The sequence below is a fragment of the Histoplasma capsulatum genome, genomic scaffold (genome assembly GCF_000149585.1).
Source record: "Histoplasma capsulatum NAm1 scaffold_1 genomic scaffold, whole genome shotgun sequence".
In the NCBI taxonomy this organism is placed as follows: Eukaryota; Fungi; Ascomycota; class Eurotiomycetes; order Onygenales; family Ajellomycetaceae; genus Histoplasma; species Histoplasma mississippiense.
In genome coordinates this window covers 6,798,685-6,813,957 of record NW_001813982.1, presented here as the reverse complement: position 1 = coordinate 6,813,957, position 15,273 = coordinate 6,798,685, and the positions used below count along the sequence as shown (strand labels likewise).

The following is a 15,273-nucleotide window of genomic DNA, read 5'->3' as shown; positions in this document are numbered from 1 at the left end:
GCCGAAGCCCACGAAGATCGAAGAAAACACCTGAAGGCCTCATTCTTCCACCACCTCACCCCCACCGAACTCCTCCTCCACCGACGGAGTCCCTGGCACCGGCACCTTTGCCTGCCGTGGAGTTAGCGCTGCGGCGCCGCAGGGGGGTGTAGGAAAGTACAACAAAGTGTCAACTTACCAATTTGCAAAGCACCTCAGTCACCTGCTCCAATTGGAGCGAGATCCTCTCCAACAAACGATTTGTCTCCGTGGCGCTTCCAACGGCGGCGCCGGCCGACCCCTTCTTCTTAGGGCCGGCCATTCTGAAGTGTTTTTCCACCTCGGAGACCCACGCTTTCGCCTCCTTCTCCAGACGGGCCTTGGGAACCTCCCCAGAACGGACGGAATCCGCCAACGCCTGGAGATCCACAACTTTGGCCCTGTACTGCTTTGGCACCTATACGCCTTGTCAGAACCGGCACGGCGCCGTTACAGAAGGAGCAGTACGTACAGGAAGGCAGGTGTCGTTGTTTTTCACGCAACGGAAACAGCGTGAATGGGCAGAGGGGCGGGTGCAAAGGATCCCCCCTTCTCGAAGCTGCTTGGCGCAGCGAAGGCAGGTAGCGGTGCCAGCCAGGCGCCGCACCGGGGTTTCCCCACAAGGAGAAAGCAAAGGAACCAAGCTCTCCCTGAGGTCCTCTCCGAACGACCATGCGGGGTCATACATCGCCCTGTTGATTGGCGGGGGGGGGGGGGGTGTGACAGCGGCAGGGGGGGAGGAGCAAAACCCCCCCAGCTGCTAGGGGTCTCCCCCTCCGCCTCCAACCTGGGCCTTTTGGCCGCGACAGAAGCCGCAGCTGCCCCACGTAAACGTTTTTTACCCACTAGAAAATATCAAAATAAGCCCCCTTACTGTCTTCCAAGGACGACGTTCCCATGCACTACTTTTGCAAGAAATTCCATACACAGGACAGGAACAAAGACGAAGATCTGCAAGCCCCTTGTTAGCCATGTTTCCACATTTCAAATCGATAATCCACTTACTGAACGTTTGGATATGACAGTGATGGGAAGAAGAAGAAGGACTGCGCATTCAGCAGAAAAATCACGTTGAATAAGACTCACCCATTCCTTTATGCCGCGCAGCGCGCGCGCTGCCAAAGCGGTTGGCAACCGTTGCTACACAACAAAGATAATTCCCAATCCGGTAATCTTGAGGCATCGGGACTATGCCTTTAAAGGGGAGGGCATTGTCACACCCTTGGTTGTGCCAAGGCCCCGTGACGGCTCCACACGGCCCATCGTTTCCCTCGGATAATCCCATCTATCCCATGACATCACGCAGGTGTCCGAACCGGTTTCCAACCACCCTATGACATCATTCGGATGCAATAGAAGAGGATCCGATTGATGAGATATGAGAATCCTGTTTCTATACGGGGTCTGGATTCCTTCTGGCAGATCAATGCAGCGCCACTGCGGAGTTGCTTCGGCTACCCTCGCTCATAGAGTGAGGGGAGGATGGCTGCCCGTTGTCTATATAGAATAGCTAGATGCTGGCTCTCTATTCCAGGAGCCAGCGATTCGTCTTTTATCTTTTGACAATAAGATACCAGAGTTACCACTGTCCTCATACAATATTCTTAGTGTGCCGAGTACCTCTGGTAGTACAGTATTTGTATAGTATTCTACGAGTTCGCGGTTCAAGCGAGATAATCAAGCCCACCCATAAGGCTTCCCATTATATACCATCCTCCTCTGTGCCGCTGCCGAGTAGCAACCGCCTCGGCGCCGTCACATTACAATTATTAAAACAAAGAAAAAATCAATCATTTATAAAGATTATAATATCAATAAAAACAAATCAAACTTCAGATTTCTGTATCACTTATTTAAATTTGTGCTTGATATCAGTATAAAGAAAGAAAATAGAAAAAAATAAAGATAAAACTTTAAAAATAAAATCTGATTATGTTGTATGTAATAATATTTTCTTCTATTTAAAATGTCAATGTTGATAGAAGTTCCATTCTATATTTTAATTAGAGCTAGATCAAATAAATTACATATATTACATAAAAACATGCCAATACAGCCAATCCCTCATATAATCCAGTAGATTTTGTGTTTTTAATACACTAATGTACACACTAAAAAAAGGCGCTAATTGTGCCTGGCGGCCAGACGAAGGGATAGAGGTAACGCTGCCCGGGGTATCACATGACCCGCCGCCAGCATATCAACATTCATCGCTGTTACTCCCCTCCTTCCTCTCTCCTCCTCACGCTTCTCAGAGCTGACCGTTTGTCGCCCGCACATTGGTTTCAATTCGGAATCTTGTGCGAAAAGCTCCTTCAGGAACACATTCTTTCCTGTCATCATTTTCTCCTTCGGGAGTTAGGTGGCCAGAGGACTGATTTCTTGAGGAGGCTTCCGAGGCTCCCATGCTACGTGCGTGATCAAGCAGCGTCGTCTTCAATCCTGGCTCAAAGCCATCACACTCATTATATAAACCCCCGTGTTCTTCCGCCGCTCTTTATTGTCCTTTGTTCTTTCGTTTGATTTTCGACTTCGACGGAAAAATGTTCAAACGCTCTTTTACCTCAAGGGATCGCGCGGGCAAGGCTGTCAAGCCGACCAAGAAGATCTATCGCGAGCGTACGAAGGTCAAATTGCAGGAAAAGCTGGACAGTCCGCCAGCTGGAAGGTTGGTGAATCATCGATCTCATCATCCTGAACTCTCTTTTCTATATGTTCTATATGTCTCCTTTCTAACTTTTGAGAAGCAAGATAACGAGCCCCATAATCACCATGATTGTTGGTCATGAACAGCGCCTCTTCGCTGCCCATGAGGATGTCCTGTCAATCTCCCCTTTTTTTGTTGCTGCCTTGAAAGACAAAGTTCTGGATGGTAGCGCGAAACAGGTGGACCTGCCTGACGAGTAAGTATTTCAACTTTGACCAAGATGCATGGCATCCAAATTCTTATTTCCTCCCAGAGAGCCGGAGATACTGTCCTGTATTCTCGAATACCTCTACAAGGGTGACTATTACCCTCGTCTGCTACACAACAGACGCCGCAACTCTTGGGCACTCGAGGATGCCCAGGACCCCCAAAACAAAGGAGGCCGCGGATCATGCGAATCGACAATTTTTCACTCTGGTGTTTGCGACTATCTCCTCCGAGATACTGCTGTGTATTGCGCTGCTGAGAAGTACGGCTTGGAGGATCTGAAGCACCTTGCTCTTCGGAAACAGGGCCTTCAGACCGGAATCCCTGTCGACGTGATCCTTCGATCAGCTCGGTATGCGTATGACCATACGCCAGACAACGAATCGCGGCTCCGCGCTCATTTTCTAGCCCTGATCATCAGAAGTCGTAAGACTTTTAAGAGGAGTGGAACCATGCAGATGGAGATGGAAAGTGGCGGCAAATTGTTTTTCGATCTTTTCGTAGCGATGTGCAATCACATCGATGACATTGTCGAGATCAGGTACGCTCCCTGCTCTTCTTACCTTGTCCACTAATCTATTCTTGTTTGCCACTTTTGCCAGGGGCTTACATCTTTGACACGGCCCACAGTAACAACCGATCTCCCAAAGTCATCTAAAGATGAAATTGCACTGAGTTTTTGCGGAACAGATCGAACGCCTCGGAGTTATCAAGTCGGATCTCAGGGAGCATCTAAACCAGAATGTGTAGGATTAATGCCGAGAAAGGTTCCGAGGTTGTTTTTCCTTTCACTCAGATGAAAAACTTCCTTTCTTTTCGAGGTTGGCCGCAAATTTGGTTTAGAAGAAAAACCCCCTCTACTCTTTTTTAATATGTCCCCCTAATAACGTATACCAGGAATTTGCCTTCACACTTAACTAATCCTCCGGAAGGAAAAACATTTTACAGCCAAGTCTTCGGCGTCTTTCGCGACGATTTCCTTTTGCCATTTTGGTTTTATTAATGATTTTCTTATTACCCGTCTACTTCTTCTGTCTGCGTTGGGCATCCGCTATCAGCGCGCCTTGATGAGGAGGTGTCTGTTTTGTACGATACTTCCCGGCTGCGATGAACCTCGCATGATCAGGTTTATATAAGAATTTGAGAGATTCGGCCACCTCACACGTTCCCTTTTATTATGCTTCTCTGATATCGTCGTAAACATTTATAAATCCTCGAGTCATATCTAAGATTCGTGTCTCTGACCTGGAATATTTGCCTTCTATGAAGGATGCCTTCACCTAGCAACCTTATTGATTTGCCTACTGCTGTTTCGGTGTCATTGTTTTGCAATTGAAACTGGCCCGCTCAATTTCAATGTGTTATCCATTGAATTTTTTCTCAGTGAAACTTAAATTAACCCCTCTACCGCAACAACACTTCGGAAGCATTCACGCACCGTTCTCTGAACTGCAAGCTTCACATGTTACTATTCTAGCAACTAAGATTTCCTCTCCTTTTACCCATAAATCTTATCCTCGTCCCTATTGCTACTGCATTGTCCGCATGTCCAGTTATCACACCCCTCAAAAGGTATAAACATAAGTTTAAATATGAATAAGCTCTGGCACTTCTATCCCAATATCCACCCCATCATGCCGCTGAAGCCCGGAGAATGCTTTCTCATCCAATATCGCGATAAAGGAAAGAAAGAACTCTGGATTGGAGTCATCTGCTCCAATTTGATGATACCTGACGAGGCCTGGCGCCATTGTCCAGTTGGTTCGCCCCCGAGAGCCGGCCAATGGACAACTCAGCTTGATCGTCGTCATTACCCTATCTATCTCCCGAAGAAAGGGAGGATGTAGGTATTTCAGAGGTTGTTTGTGCGAGAGTAATAACTACTAACAATATTGTATTTAGCATATGGTCGCACTTTATTCATCTGTTCGAAATCCACCGCTCAAGATACGACGAGTTCGAGTCTTGCCCCGATTTCTCGGTTTTTTGCGAGGTTCTGGATTTGGCATTGAAGGGGCGGGATGTTGTGTTTTGGGAACGGATGGCTCTTGGGGAGTTTAAAGAACGCAAAGAGATGATCCGTCTTACTACTGCAGGCAGGCTACAACCTCGCTCAACTACTACCACCACTCTCACGAAGACGACTCAACAGGCTCGCTCGAGCCCCACTCAAGATGGTTGTAGTCTATCAGGGGAAAGCATCGAAGAACCTGTAGCTCAAGTTGCCCAAGCCACCCAGCTCATGAAAACTGCAGATTCCCAGAGGATTCGCTGGTATATATTGGCATTTCTTTACTAATTCCACCTTTCTTGATCTGGATATCTGCAATGCATGACTAACAACACAACAACAAGGAACCTCTCCTGGGCAGAGTGGATGTATACATTGGCGTAGGAACGAGTCGCAAAATCTACAACATCCCACGTCATTGCGTCGCCAAATCAGGTCTTCTGGAGAGCAGTCTCATGAGAAGGAACGAAACCACCACTGCCAGCGATCCGATTCTTGACAACACCTCCCACACCGATTTTGCAGTGCTGCTCTCCTTTCTGGATATTGGTGAATATACCCAGCAGCTCATCACTTCAATGAAAAGCCACCACCATCTTGAGAACAAGCCTTCCACGTCCCGTAATCGCGGCATAACCTTCTATCTTGAAGGTCTTGTCACCCACGAAGAACATGAAAATGAAGTCCTGCGCTGCGGCTACATCTATATGCTGGCGCAGACATTCGAGATACCTGCCTTGCAAGCACTCGTCCTACGGAAACTCCGTCTTGGATTCCCCGTTATCAGCTACAAGACAATGCTAACAATGATTGCATATATTTTTCCACGTCTAGACACCAATCACATCACGGATGCAAATGACCCCAATGGGACGGGAAGCCCACCTGCGGCTCTGCCTAGTACACTGGCAGAACACTATGCGAAGGAAGAAGAGCCATTGAGGGCGTACTTGGTTGAGTGGTTGGTGTAAATATGGTAGCTGCGTCGAGGGTGGAGGGGCGCTTGTACTGGGACACGGTCAGCAGGTTTGAAGGGTTGAAAAAGACTGTGATGATTAGAGCGGCTGAAATGGAGATTGAGGAGCCGGGGAAATGCGCGGCGGGGCATTTTCAGGCTCCTCTAGGGAGCATGATGGCGTGAGTCTTGATGTGAAGCTAGGGTTTGTAGAGGAAATGGGAACCGGATGAACAATTTGATGAACTAATAATAAATCTTGAAGTTAGTTACTGTATGAGTGATGTGTCTGAAAAATAGACGTGTGATGAAGGTTGATCTGTTAGATTCATTTCTGGAAGCTTAGATAGGTGGGAACAACCTGTGATTTTCTCGGATGTTTATTGGCGGTGCGCTCGACGATCGAAGTCTAAATTAGATCCAATCAGCTTTGGTGAGATCTGTCAATTCCCCACAACATTAGCACATTGAACATTGAGCAGCACACTGGCTGTGAACAACCACAATATATTTCGCTTTTTGGAATATCGTCACACCTTTACAAAGCCATGCTAAACTGATTTCAACCCTCCCCCGCGAAGTACCTCCATTACGGCCTCTGCTGAAATACAATTCCTTTTGCACCGCAACCGTAACCACTGCCACCACCGCTACCATGCTCTCCTCCCTATCCCCTTACATGGCGAACCCGCGAAATACCCTTTCGCAAGTTCTCAACTTCGGACTCGTCCTCTCCTCCGCCTTTATGGTCTGGAAGGCCCTATCAGTCATCACCAACTCGGCATCCCCCGTCGTCGTAGTTCTTTCAGGCAGTATGGAGCCAGCGTTCCAGCGCGGGGATCTGCTGTTTCTGTGGAATCGGAGTCCTCGCGTCGATGTTGGGGAGATTGTGGTGTATAACGTGCAAGGCAAGGATATTCCGATTGTGCATCGGGTTATGAGGGTGTTTCCGGATGTCCCAACTACTGGGGCCAAGGACGTGGAAGGTGTTGAGTAAGTTGTATTTCCCAAGTTATTTTCCTCCAGCTTCTCTTCTTCTTCTCTAAATTGGGAACGGTTGGGTTCTTTATGTTAATACATATACTCTATATTGTCTTCGCAGGGCGTCGCAAAAACTTCTCACAAAAGGCGATAACAACCTATCAGACGACACTGAATTGTACGCCCCGGGCCAGGAATTCCTAGACCGAAAAACGGATCTCATGGGAAGTGTCAGAGGCTACGTACCAGCTATTGGCTATGTTACGATTATGCTCTCCGAGCATCCCTGGCTGAAGAGCGTTTTATTGGGATTCATGGGATTGATGGTTATGTTACAACGGGAATAAAATTTTTCGAGGAATACGTGATATATATTTCTCGTTCCCTTGTATTGCTAACTACCCCGTTAATCCTTAAGAATAACAGTTTTTTTATTTCTTCGCTTCTTTTGCGTATTCAAGAAAGGACGGAGTTGGGCTTTGTTTGGGTTTCTCTTTAGTGAATTAGGCTCCTAGCCCACCCCGTGTCTAGGAATCTCATTTATTTCCTTCTGCTATTGTGCTATTTCCTTACATTCAGATATGTTGGGACCCGGGGGACATATTCATCATTGAATAGTGACTACTTAAACATTCAAAAACGCATAATAGCTCAGCATGGTTCGGGCAAACCCGGAAGTTGGTTTCAATTTTCGACCAGTGTTTTGAAGCCTTTGAACGTGGTTCGGAAATTTGAACCCCAGCAACGTAAAAATGAAGTCTCTACAGTCGAGGCGGCCTTTCCATTTGTGTTCATGTATCTATATATTAGGCCTTAACTGGCTCTAATCCTGGCCCAATCCTCTTCCCTAGCACTAAATTTGAAAGTGGATATACGGCTTAGATATGGCTTGTGGATAGGCTGTTCTTGTAATCATAAATTTATTGTACAGTATAACACATATGATCATATGTTGTGACCAAACTAAGCTCCCTCAAATACAAAATACAAAATGCGCATAGCAAGCGAGGCATGCTTGTATGAAATAATTCGATAAGGAAGGGCAGTCCAGCTACGATATCCGATACCCAGGAGTCCAGTTACTAATACCATTGCAATGCCTTCAACAACTATACTTATTATAATAACAATACTAGTGTAATTACGAGGTTCATGGCTAAAGCAAGGTGTAATTTCACACCAGAGGTCCCATACAATCATGTCGTCGTTGCTTGAGAGCAAAACCTTCAGGTACTGTCGGGGAAACAATGAGAGGGTGACCCAAAATGAGATGTATTCCGTATCTGCTCTTCATCAATCCGAGAGCTGTCAACATTTTTCTTAAATGCAAGCAGAAGTGCAGGTAGATTTTCTTGATCCCCTCTGGAATATATATTATTCTAGCAGATATAAAGTGATATAAAGCCTGGACTGATATTACATATAAGCGGATTCAACAGTGGATTGAGTATTAAAGTCAAGCCATAAGCGTCACCACGCCCTGGCATTCGCTCAGAAGTTAACTATCTACGTATAAGGAGGGTAATGGGCTGTAGAAACGGACAACTGCTATCTATCGTACGGGAAGCGCTCAGGGCTTGCTTGTGCCTGTTCCTCATTACAATTTTCTGTAACTCATTATTTGCTATTTTTAGCTGGCACTTTACTCCGTACACTGCCTATTATTACTAGTAGCCGCTTCGCTCTATTCCGTACATATGCAGAAAAAGAGAACTATAATTTCTCGTAGAACAAGTGTGAGATCCTTAAAATAACGATAGACAGAGAACAGTCACCAGGGCCTATATGTATAATCAAAGTTCAACAAGAGGTGCCTGCTCATAGATAGTACTGAACCGTTCCTCCTCTGGGAGGTTGACAAAAGCAGACGAGGTAAGTTATCCAAATTGAACCCCTACTACTGTGATTGACCAATGACTGATCCTGCGTAGGGATAACGGAGAAAGTACAGATTAGTTACACTAAAAGTGGGTCGCGAGAGTTCTACAGGACCCGCTAAGTGCTTTTGTTAGGTTGGAGGTGAGAAGGCAACAACAAGCTCAAAATCAGCATATCACTCACTCTCCATATCATCTCCCAGAACAATTCATGCTTCCTGACTCTAATACTTATATATAACATATACAAATAGAGGACTTTGCATAATACAGGCGGAAATGGGAAGCCAAAAGCGTATCGCCAAGGTATATCACTGTCATCTCTAAGCCAGCCCCTCCCCCACATTTTGCGAACGGAAGAAGTTGAATATAGGTGTCGACGGGTCCAAATCGCCCAATATAGGAGTTCAATGAGCTAATGGAGTCGCCCCCGACGGGCATATCCGTCACTCTCGCAAATGGCTCAGACCTTTATAACTGGAAAGTCCACATGCAGGGCCCTGAATCCTCACCATACAATGTATGCATTCCGCCCGAACAGTTCACCCAAGAAAGCAGAAGATTCCAGACCAAGCATATCGTTCCACACACACATCCCCTGTTATCTACCCAGGCTCACAACAACACACACCCCTCTCTACTCAATAGGGCGGCAAATTCATCATCAACCTCTCCCTCCCGAGCGATTATCCTTTCAAGCCGCCGACGGTCTCCTTTGACACAAAAATCTACCACCCAAACGTCACCAACGATGACAAGGGAAGTATGTGTCTTGGTATGCTTAAGTCCGACGAGTGGAAGCCCTCATCTAGGATCGCTGCTGTGCTGGAATTCGCGAGGCAGCTGCTTGTCGAGCCGATGCCGGATGACGCAGTCGAGGGCCGCATTGCAGAGCAGTACCGCGATGATCGGAAGAGGTTCGATGAGATTGCAAGAGACTGGACAAGGAAGTATGCCTCGGGGAAGTAGAATTGAGGGATAGAATCTTTTAGATGCAGAGACAATGGGAGCGGTGGATAGGTTCCTGACTGCGTGCTTCCGGTCGGAGATGGGGGAGGGGTCGGGCAGGTTGGATTGTTTTTACTATTATTTCCATACTATCTGTTTTCAGCTTTCTTTTCCTTGCATTGCCGTTTGGTTCTGATGCCTTTCTTGTGGGTTGGAGGTGAGCGTCAAGGTTCTTGTTCTTCGGCTTCCTGTTCAACTCCTCCAATACTTTCTGTGGGCTCGTTAGGGATGCCAATTTTCTTTTTTTTCTCATTCTACATGTTGGGTTTCCTCGGCATATTCATGTTCAGCTTTGATGGGAGGAAAATTTTGTGTTTTTGGAATTGCATTCTGGTACCCACGTTGTCAAGCGTTTGTTTTCCATTCTTTCATTCTTCGCCAGTTTACCGTACAGATAAATACGTTAGAATAAGAGAGGGGTGGGTTTAGTAAATATACTGTCCTGATAGATACAGAAACCACGATCAAAGCATGTTATTAGCATCTGAATTCTGTCAACTACACAGTCGTGCCACATGTTCTTGTTGATTAACTTGCACTTGCAAAGCTAGTAGTCAGGCTTTATTTTGCTCTTCTTAGTGAAACATGAGTGCGACGAAAGACAGCCCCGTTGCTTGTAAGATAATTAGTCGACATTTCAAAGTATTCACCTCTCCAAGCAAAGCGCCATGCAAAGAGGTCTAATATTTACGAGGCGGATTCCAGGGAACTGATTGGACAACCTTCCAAGACAATGCGAAATTCTGTTGCAACATTTGTTCCCCGTTGAGCAATACAAATTACAGTCTGGATTTGTTCCATAAAGTATACTTGAAACGCGAACTGAAAAATCTATGAGGCCGCAAGGAAGAGGTCCTTAGCTCAACATTACGAGGGTAGGATTTGAAGTCTGCACCACCTGACAAATACCAAACGTTCTAGTCATGGTCGTTCGCACCTCTCTTCGGTTCGAATTGCGGCCGTTCTTATTCTGTTATCCGATACCATATCATTTCCCTGCTACTCGTTGCGCTTCAGAACGTCGCCATCCTGCGCATGCGATAACCATGAGCTCACGTCTCCTTCGAAACGGCTCAACTGTGACCCGGAGTCCACACTAACTGCTGCCCCACGACGTGAAATTAGAAGAAGAGGAGCTCCCAGATTATCATTCCGAAGATTTCTACCCAGTCAGACTGGGAGATGTGTTCAAATCTAGATATCAAGTCATCGCAAAGCTAGGGTTTGGAGTGGGCTCGAGTATATGGCTCTGCCGGGACTTGAAGTGAGAAATGACTGGTGATTACAACATCTAGTTAGCCCCTCGAGTTCAGGTATCTCATGTCCTTTAGGTTCGGCAACTACCTAACTCTGAAAGTTTGCACCTGCAGACAGGAAGCTGGTGTCGCTGCCCAGTCTACCAATGAAGTGGCTGTAGCGAGACATATTCGAGCCGCTAATATTAAACATCCCGGTAAAAGGTACTTCCGACTCATAATCAGAGAATTCACCATCTATGGGCCTGGGGGGGAACACAGATGCCTACTCTATATGCCTCAGGGGATGACTTATACTGAGTTCCGCAATTCACAGCCAGATCGCATGCTGAATAAGACACTGCTCCAACAGACTTACCAGTTAATCCTGATTGGTCTAGATCTTCTGCACCAATTGAGCGTGGTACATACAGGTATGATTCTGTGTCACCTCAGGAACAGGCTAATCCAGTATTCTGTGTGTTTGCATACGACTGCGCTAACAATTTGCTCTCATTTTAGATATCTCGCCTAACAATATCCTTTTGGGTGCCCGGAGCCCCTCTGTGTTTTCCAAAATCGAGCAATCTGAGTTAGAGCACCGTCGCGCCCGCAAAGTCATTTCGGACCGGACCATCTATCGGTCCCATTCTATGCCCATAACCGATGGCACGCCAGTGCTTTGACTTTGGAGGGGCTAGGATTGGCGAAAGGAAGCATCTAGGCGATGTGATGTCTGACTTCTATCGTGCACCGGAGGTGATCCTAGGGATGGAATGGGACTGCAAGATTGACATCTGGTCAATTGGAGTCCTGGTAAGTTAACCACAGAAATAAGTTATTACCCGCAAAATATGCCCAACATCCTTTCATACCAAGAGCCAGTACATACCTGCTCACAATATAGCAGGTATGGGATTTATTTGAAGGCGGTCGCCTTTTTTATGCCCTTAAAAACTGCATTCTGGATGATGAGCAACGTCTTGCTGAGATGGTTGCACTCATGGGGCCTCCCCCACACAAGTACTGGCATTCTGAAGGTTAGTATCCTTTTGTACCATCTGTCCATCTCCTGAAAGCGATTTAAAACTGAAATTATCTTAGGACAGTGGATTGCGGCAACGCCCATTCCCGAGCAGTCTCTTTTTTTTTAGAGAGTGGCGTCTGGAAGGTGAGGATCACCGGCTGTTGTTGGATTTTCTCAACTAAATATTCAAGTGGCTCTCTGAAGCACGTGCTTCAGCACAGGAGTTAATATCCCATCCATTCCTGATGCAGCCGAGTAGTACAAAGACATCCCGAAACCGAATCCTGCCAAAGTTGCTATGAAGTAAGCATGTCAGCAAAGCAGTCATGACCCGTATTCAAACCTTACAAAGCTGACAATGTTATTGCATCAAACATTGCTACCAGCAACATGCAAAAGCCGACATATGCATTTATGGCATTCAAATAGCATTTATGGAATCTTATCTCATGTTCTGTCTCTGTTACCATTGTTAGAGTTATGTGTTTATTGCCGTCTATTATATGTTGGGGGATCTGTCTTCACGTTGTGTCGGAAGAGCTGTGACATCATTGAGTGTTGTAGACGAAACAGCAAAGCTTATCGACTATTTTCTGTGAGACGGTTTCGACAAATTTCCATTTTTTTTAGCAAATATGTTGCGTTTATTGAAGGTGTTCTCGAATATTCAGCGGGATTTTGCCTATAAATATGATCATGTTAGACATTACTACGGCTACCTCAGACACGTGCCACTCAATCTATTATTGTGTTGTTCTCACTTAGCTAGTTAATATACACAACAACATTATTCTTCTACAGATTATGAAGCTTTTTGTAAGCAACAGAACCACTGCAATAATATATCAACTATATATTTATATATTATTAATATCGATATATATCATCAATATATCATCATCGACATTCATCACTAGATATCATCGCCAGGTATCATTGATATATCACCATCAACATATGTCACCATCACTGGATAATGATATCATTGGTAGAGATCAATCATTCAAGCAGGTGAGTAGATAAATAGGTAGGTAGACAGCCAGGTAGGTGGGCAGCTAGATGATGATGTTTATTCTTATAGAAATTGGTTGGATATTGAGCAGCCATGTTGGTTGGAAGGTAGGGAGGTAGATAGATAGACAGCTATCTAGCATTCTATATTTCATCAGCAATCAATTGAATATCATGCAGTGAGATGGGCAGGTGGGTGGGTATCTAGAATTCTTGATTCTATCAGCAATTGATTGAATATTGAGCAGGTAGATCTTAAATCACCCTATATCATGTGCATTAGTGTCTCAGGAAGTGGTGAAATACGTTATGATACGAGATATCCAAACACAACTCACACCAGATGTGGGTCGGACGATCACCAGTTTGCGGAATGCACCTTTTTTCGTCCCTTGTCCTCTCCAGTGTCTACATTTTCGCCTCTCAACCGGCCTGGGTCAAGTTTTGACAAATCTTCCTTGAAGTAGCACGTATCAATACACCTGGGGAAGGTGTTTTGTGAGCGTCCTCTTTCGAAGCAGAAGAGAAAATTCAAGCGCACAACTGGCTTGCTTATTTTGTTTTATTTGTTTCATAGGTATCAGCGGTGCATAAATTTATGCTGATTATTGATGCAGGAATCCGGTTTTCGCAGTCTTTGCTTTCGCTATGTTGCCATCAACACAGCAACAGATTTCTGCGTGGTTTTCCACTGGTTGGAGAGAAAGTTACCATGACATCCCTCCGCCCATTTTGTAATTGGCGAGCCAATTAAAAAAGTGAGCGGCTATGAGATGAGCAACTTCCCGAAAACAGAAATCATCACAGATATCGCTGGCGCTGGCAATGGAATCCTTGCCTCGTATCATTGGCGGTCCGTCTTGTTAGTGAAGGCTTGGAAGTGGCCGCAATTGCTCTGGGCTGGAGCTGGCTTAACTAGTCTGTCTTGGTAAGCGAAAGGCAAGCTCTGGCTTCGGCCTCCAGCACTCCCACCAGAACAACTCTATCTCAACCTCCTTTGACGCCCGCCCTCGAGTTGGCCTCTGTCGACTTCTTCGTTTCCTCCATTCTTCCTTGCCCCCGGGTTGACGGGACGACCCCTTCACTGCAATTGACCTCCGGCTGGATCCTGAGAAGCTCGTGGGTGTTGTGAAGCTGGCACCCTTCGCGCTTTATTCCGTTCTTCCCACCCGTTTGTTCCGGGTTCTTACAGCCCGACCAACTGCGCAACTTCTCGGCCAAAGTCCTCAACGCTCCTTTACATCCATTTTTGCGAGTACATAATTACCATAACCTAATTGCCATTCTTTTAATTTTTTTTTTTTTTTGGTTTCCGTTGCAGGGGACAAGCGACCTCAAAGGCCAATCGAATTGTCGAAGCAAATGTCCAGAACGAGTATTCTCTTCCTCGGTGGCAATGGTCACACAAAATGGAAACGCCAGATACCATCCTCCTGATGGTCGAAACGATGTCAAGGGGCCTCAACAACGCCATGGCGCGTTTCCTCATCCATTAACAAAAGTTACCACTTCCGGTCTTCCCCAAAATGGCCCTCCCGTCAGCCCTGTCAGTCCCTACCGCGCATATCAACCCGGCAGATCTCTGACCTACCAACCTACCATTCCCGAAGCTTCCTCGAGTCACCTCAATATGGCCAATGCCCCTCCAACTCATCAATCGTCTACGAGCCATACTAGTCCCGCTTACCGATCACCGACGTATCAGGTGGCCACTGATCATGATAGTCAATCGTCATGGCTCTCTAGGAACGAGATGGAAAGGAGGCGACCAGCACTACATAATGAGAACCCTCGAATTGGTCTAAAATCTACCGCGTCAACTTCGAGTATTCGCCCAATGCAACATTCGCAGTTCCGCCTTGATCAGCTCCCGTTTACTTCAGGCCCTGCTCAGCTACGTTTCCCACCTCACTATCATCCGCCAGACGTTCGCATTGACAGTGAAATACGATCCAGTTCGCAATCTGCTCTGACAGCATCGAGCGCAGAACCAACTAGTGGTACAGAAAGAAGCAGCATTGTTACAAAAAACAGTTCTGTGACTGATTTATCGCCAGAAGAACCTGATATAGACGGAGGATGGAGTGTTGAGGACGCTATATCACTGTATCTAAATGGCTTTACTGATGACCCCCCTGACCCTGCGGCTGGTTCTCCGACATATGTAGGAGAAATACCTGAGGCCTTGATGAACAAAGCACCTGCGACCAGAACACCGATGAATGAGGTACCAATG

At 46.2% G+C, this 15,273-nt stretch overlaps 8 protein-coding genes across 8 annotated transcripts; 7 read left to right on the top strand and 1 right to left on the bottom strand.

Annotated features, from left to right (window-relative positions):
* Window positions 1-39: 39 nt before the first annotated feature.
* Window positions 40-1,303, bottom strand: HCAG_01935 (predicted protein; the record flags this gene model as incomplete). The annotated part of the gene is made up of 4 exons (XM_001544838.1): window positions 40-111; window positions 179-436; window positions 893-969; window positions 1,105-1,303. 4 exons carry the CDS (start codon window positions 1,301-1,303, stop codon window positions 40-42), a joined length of 606 nt encoding a protein of 201 aa, XP_001544888.1.
* Window positions 1,304-2,561: 1,258 nt separating this feature from the next.
* HCAG_01934 (conserved hypothetical protein) lies at window positions 2,562-3,590 on the top strand (the record flags this gene model as incomplete). The annotated part of the gene is made up of 4 exons (XM_001544837.1): window positions 2,562-2,686; window positions 2,766-2,921; window positions 2,979-3,473; window positions 3,563-3,590. The coding sequence occupies 4 exons, from the start codon at window positions 2,562-2,564 to the stop codon at window positions 3,588-3,590; spliced, it is 804 nt and encodes a 267-aa protein (XP_001544887.1).
* Window positions 3,591-4,566: 976 nt separating this feature from the next.
* HCAG_01933 (predicted protein) lies at window positions 4,567-5,231 on the top strand (the record flags this gene model as incomplete). Its single annotated transcript, XM_001544836.1, has 2 exons — window positions 4,567-4,775; window positions 4,835-5,231. The coding sequence occupies 2 exons, from the start codon at window positions 4,567-4,569 to the stop codon at window positions 5,229-5,231; spliced, it is 606 nt and encodes a 201-aa protein (XP_001544886.1).
* Window positions 5,232-5,521: 290 nt separating this feature from the next.
* HCAG_01932 (predicted protein) lies at window positions 5,522-5,914 on the top strand (the record flags this gene model as incomplete). The annotated part of the gene is made up of 1 exon (XM_001544835.1): window positions 5,522-5,914. One exon carries the CDS (start codon window positions 5,522-5,524, stop codon window positions 5,912-5,914), a length of 393 nt encoding a protein of 130 aa, XP_001544885.1.
* A 639-nt stretch (window positions 5,915-6,553) lies between these two features.
* HCAG_01931 (hypothetical protein) lies at window positions 6,554-7,226 on the top strand (the record flags this gene model as incomplete). Its single annotated transcript, XM_001544834.1, has 2 exons — window positions 6,554-6,891; window positions 7,001-7,226. 2 exons carry the CDS (start codon window positions 6,554-6,556, stop codon window positions 7,224-7,226), a joined length of 564 nt encoding a protein of 187 aa, XP_001544884.1.
* Window positions 7,227-9,035: 1,809 nt separating this feature from the next.
* On the top strand, window positions 9,036-9,725 carry HCAG_01930 (hypothetical protein; the record flags this gene model as incomplete). Its single annotated transcript, XM_001544833.1, has 3 exons — window positions 9,036-9,062; window positions 9,160-9,276; window positions 9,405-9,725. The coding sequence occupies 3 exons, from the start codon at window positions 9,036-9,038 to the stop codon at window positions 9,723-9,725; spliced, it is 465 nt and encodes a 154-aa protein (XP_001544883.1).
* Window positions 9,726-10,810: 1,085 nt separating this feature from the next.
* On the top strand, window positions 10,811-12,455 carry HCAG_01929 (predicted protein; the record flags this gene model as incomplete). The annotated part of the gene is made up of 8 exons (XM_001544832.1): window positions 10,811-10,853; window positions 10,890-11,028; window positions 11,135-11,433; window positions 11,522-11,676; window positions 11,759-11,815; window positions 11,910-12,039; window positions 12,293-12,329; window positions 12,413-12,455. 8 exons carry the CDS (start codon window positions 10,811-10,813, stop codon window positions 12,453-12,455), a joined length of 903 nt encoding a protein of 300 aa, XP_001544882.1.
* Window positions 12,456-14,433: 1,978 nt separating this feature from the next.
* Window positions 14,434-15,226, top strand: HCAG_01928 (predicted protein; the record flags this gene model as incomplete). Its single annotated transcript, XM_001544831.1, has 2 exons — window positions 14,434-14,964; window positions 15,206-15,226. The coding sequence occupies 2 exons, from the start codon at window positions 14,434-14,436 to the stop codon at window positions 15,224-15,226; spliced, it is 552 nt and encodes a 183-aa protein (XP_001544881.1).
* Between the last annotated feature and the right edge of the window lie 47 nt (window positions 15,227-15,273).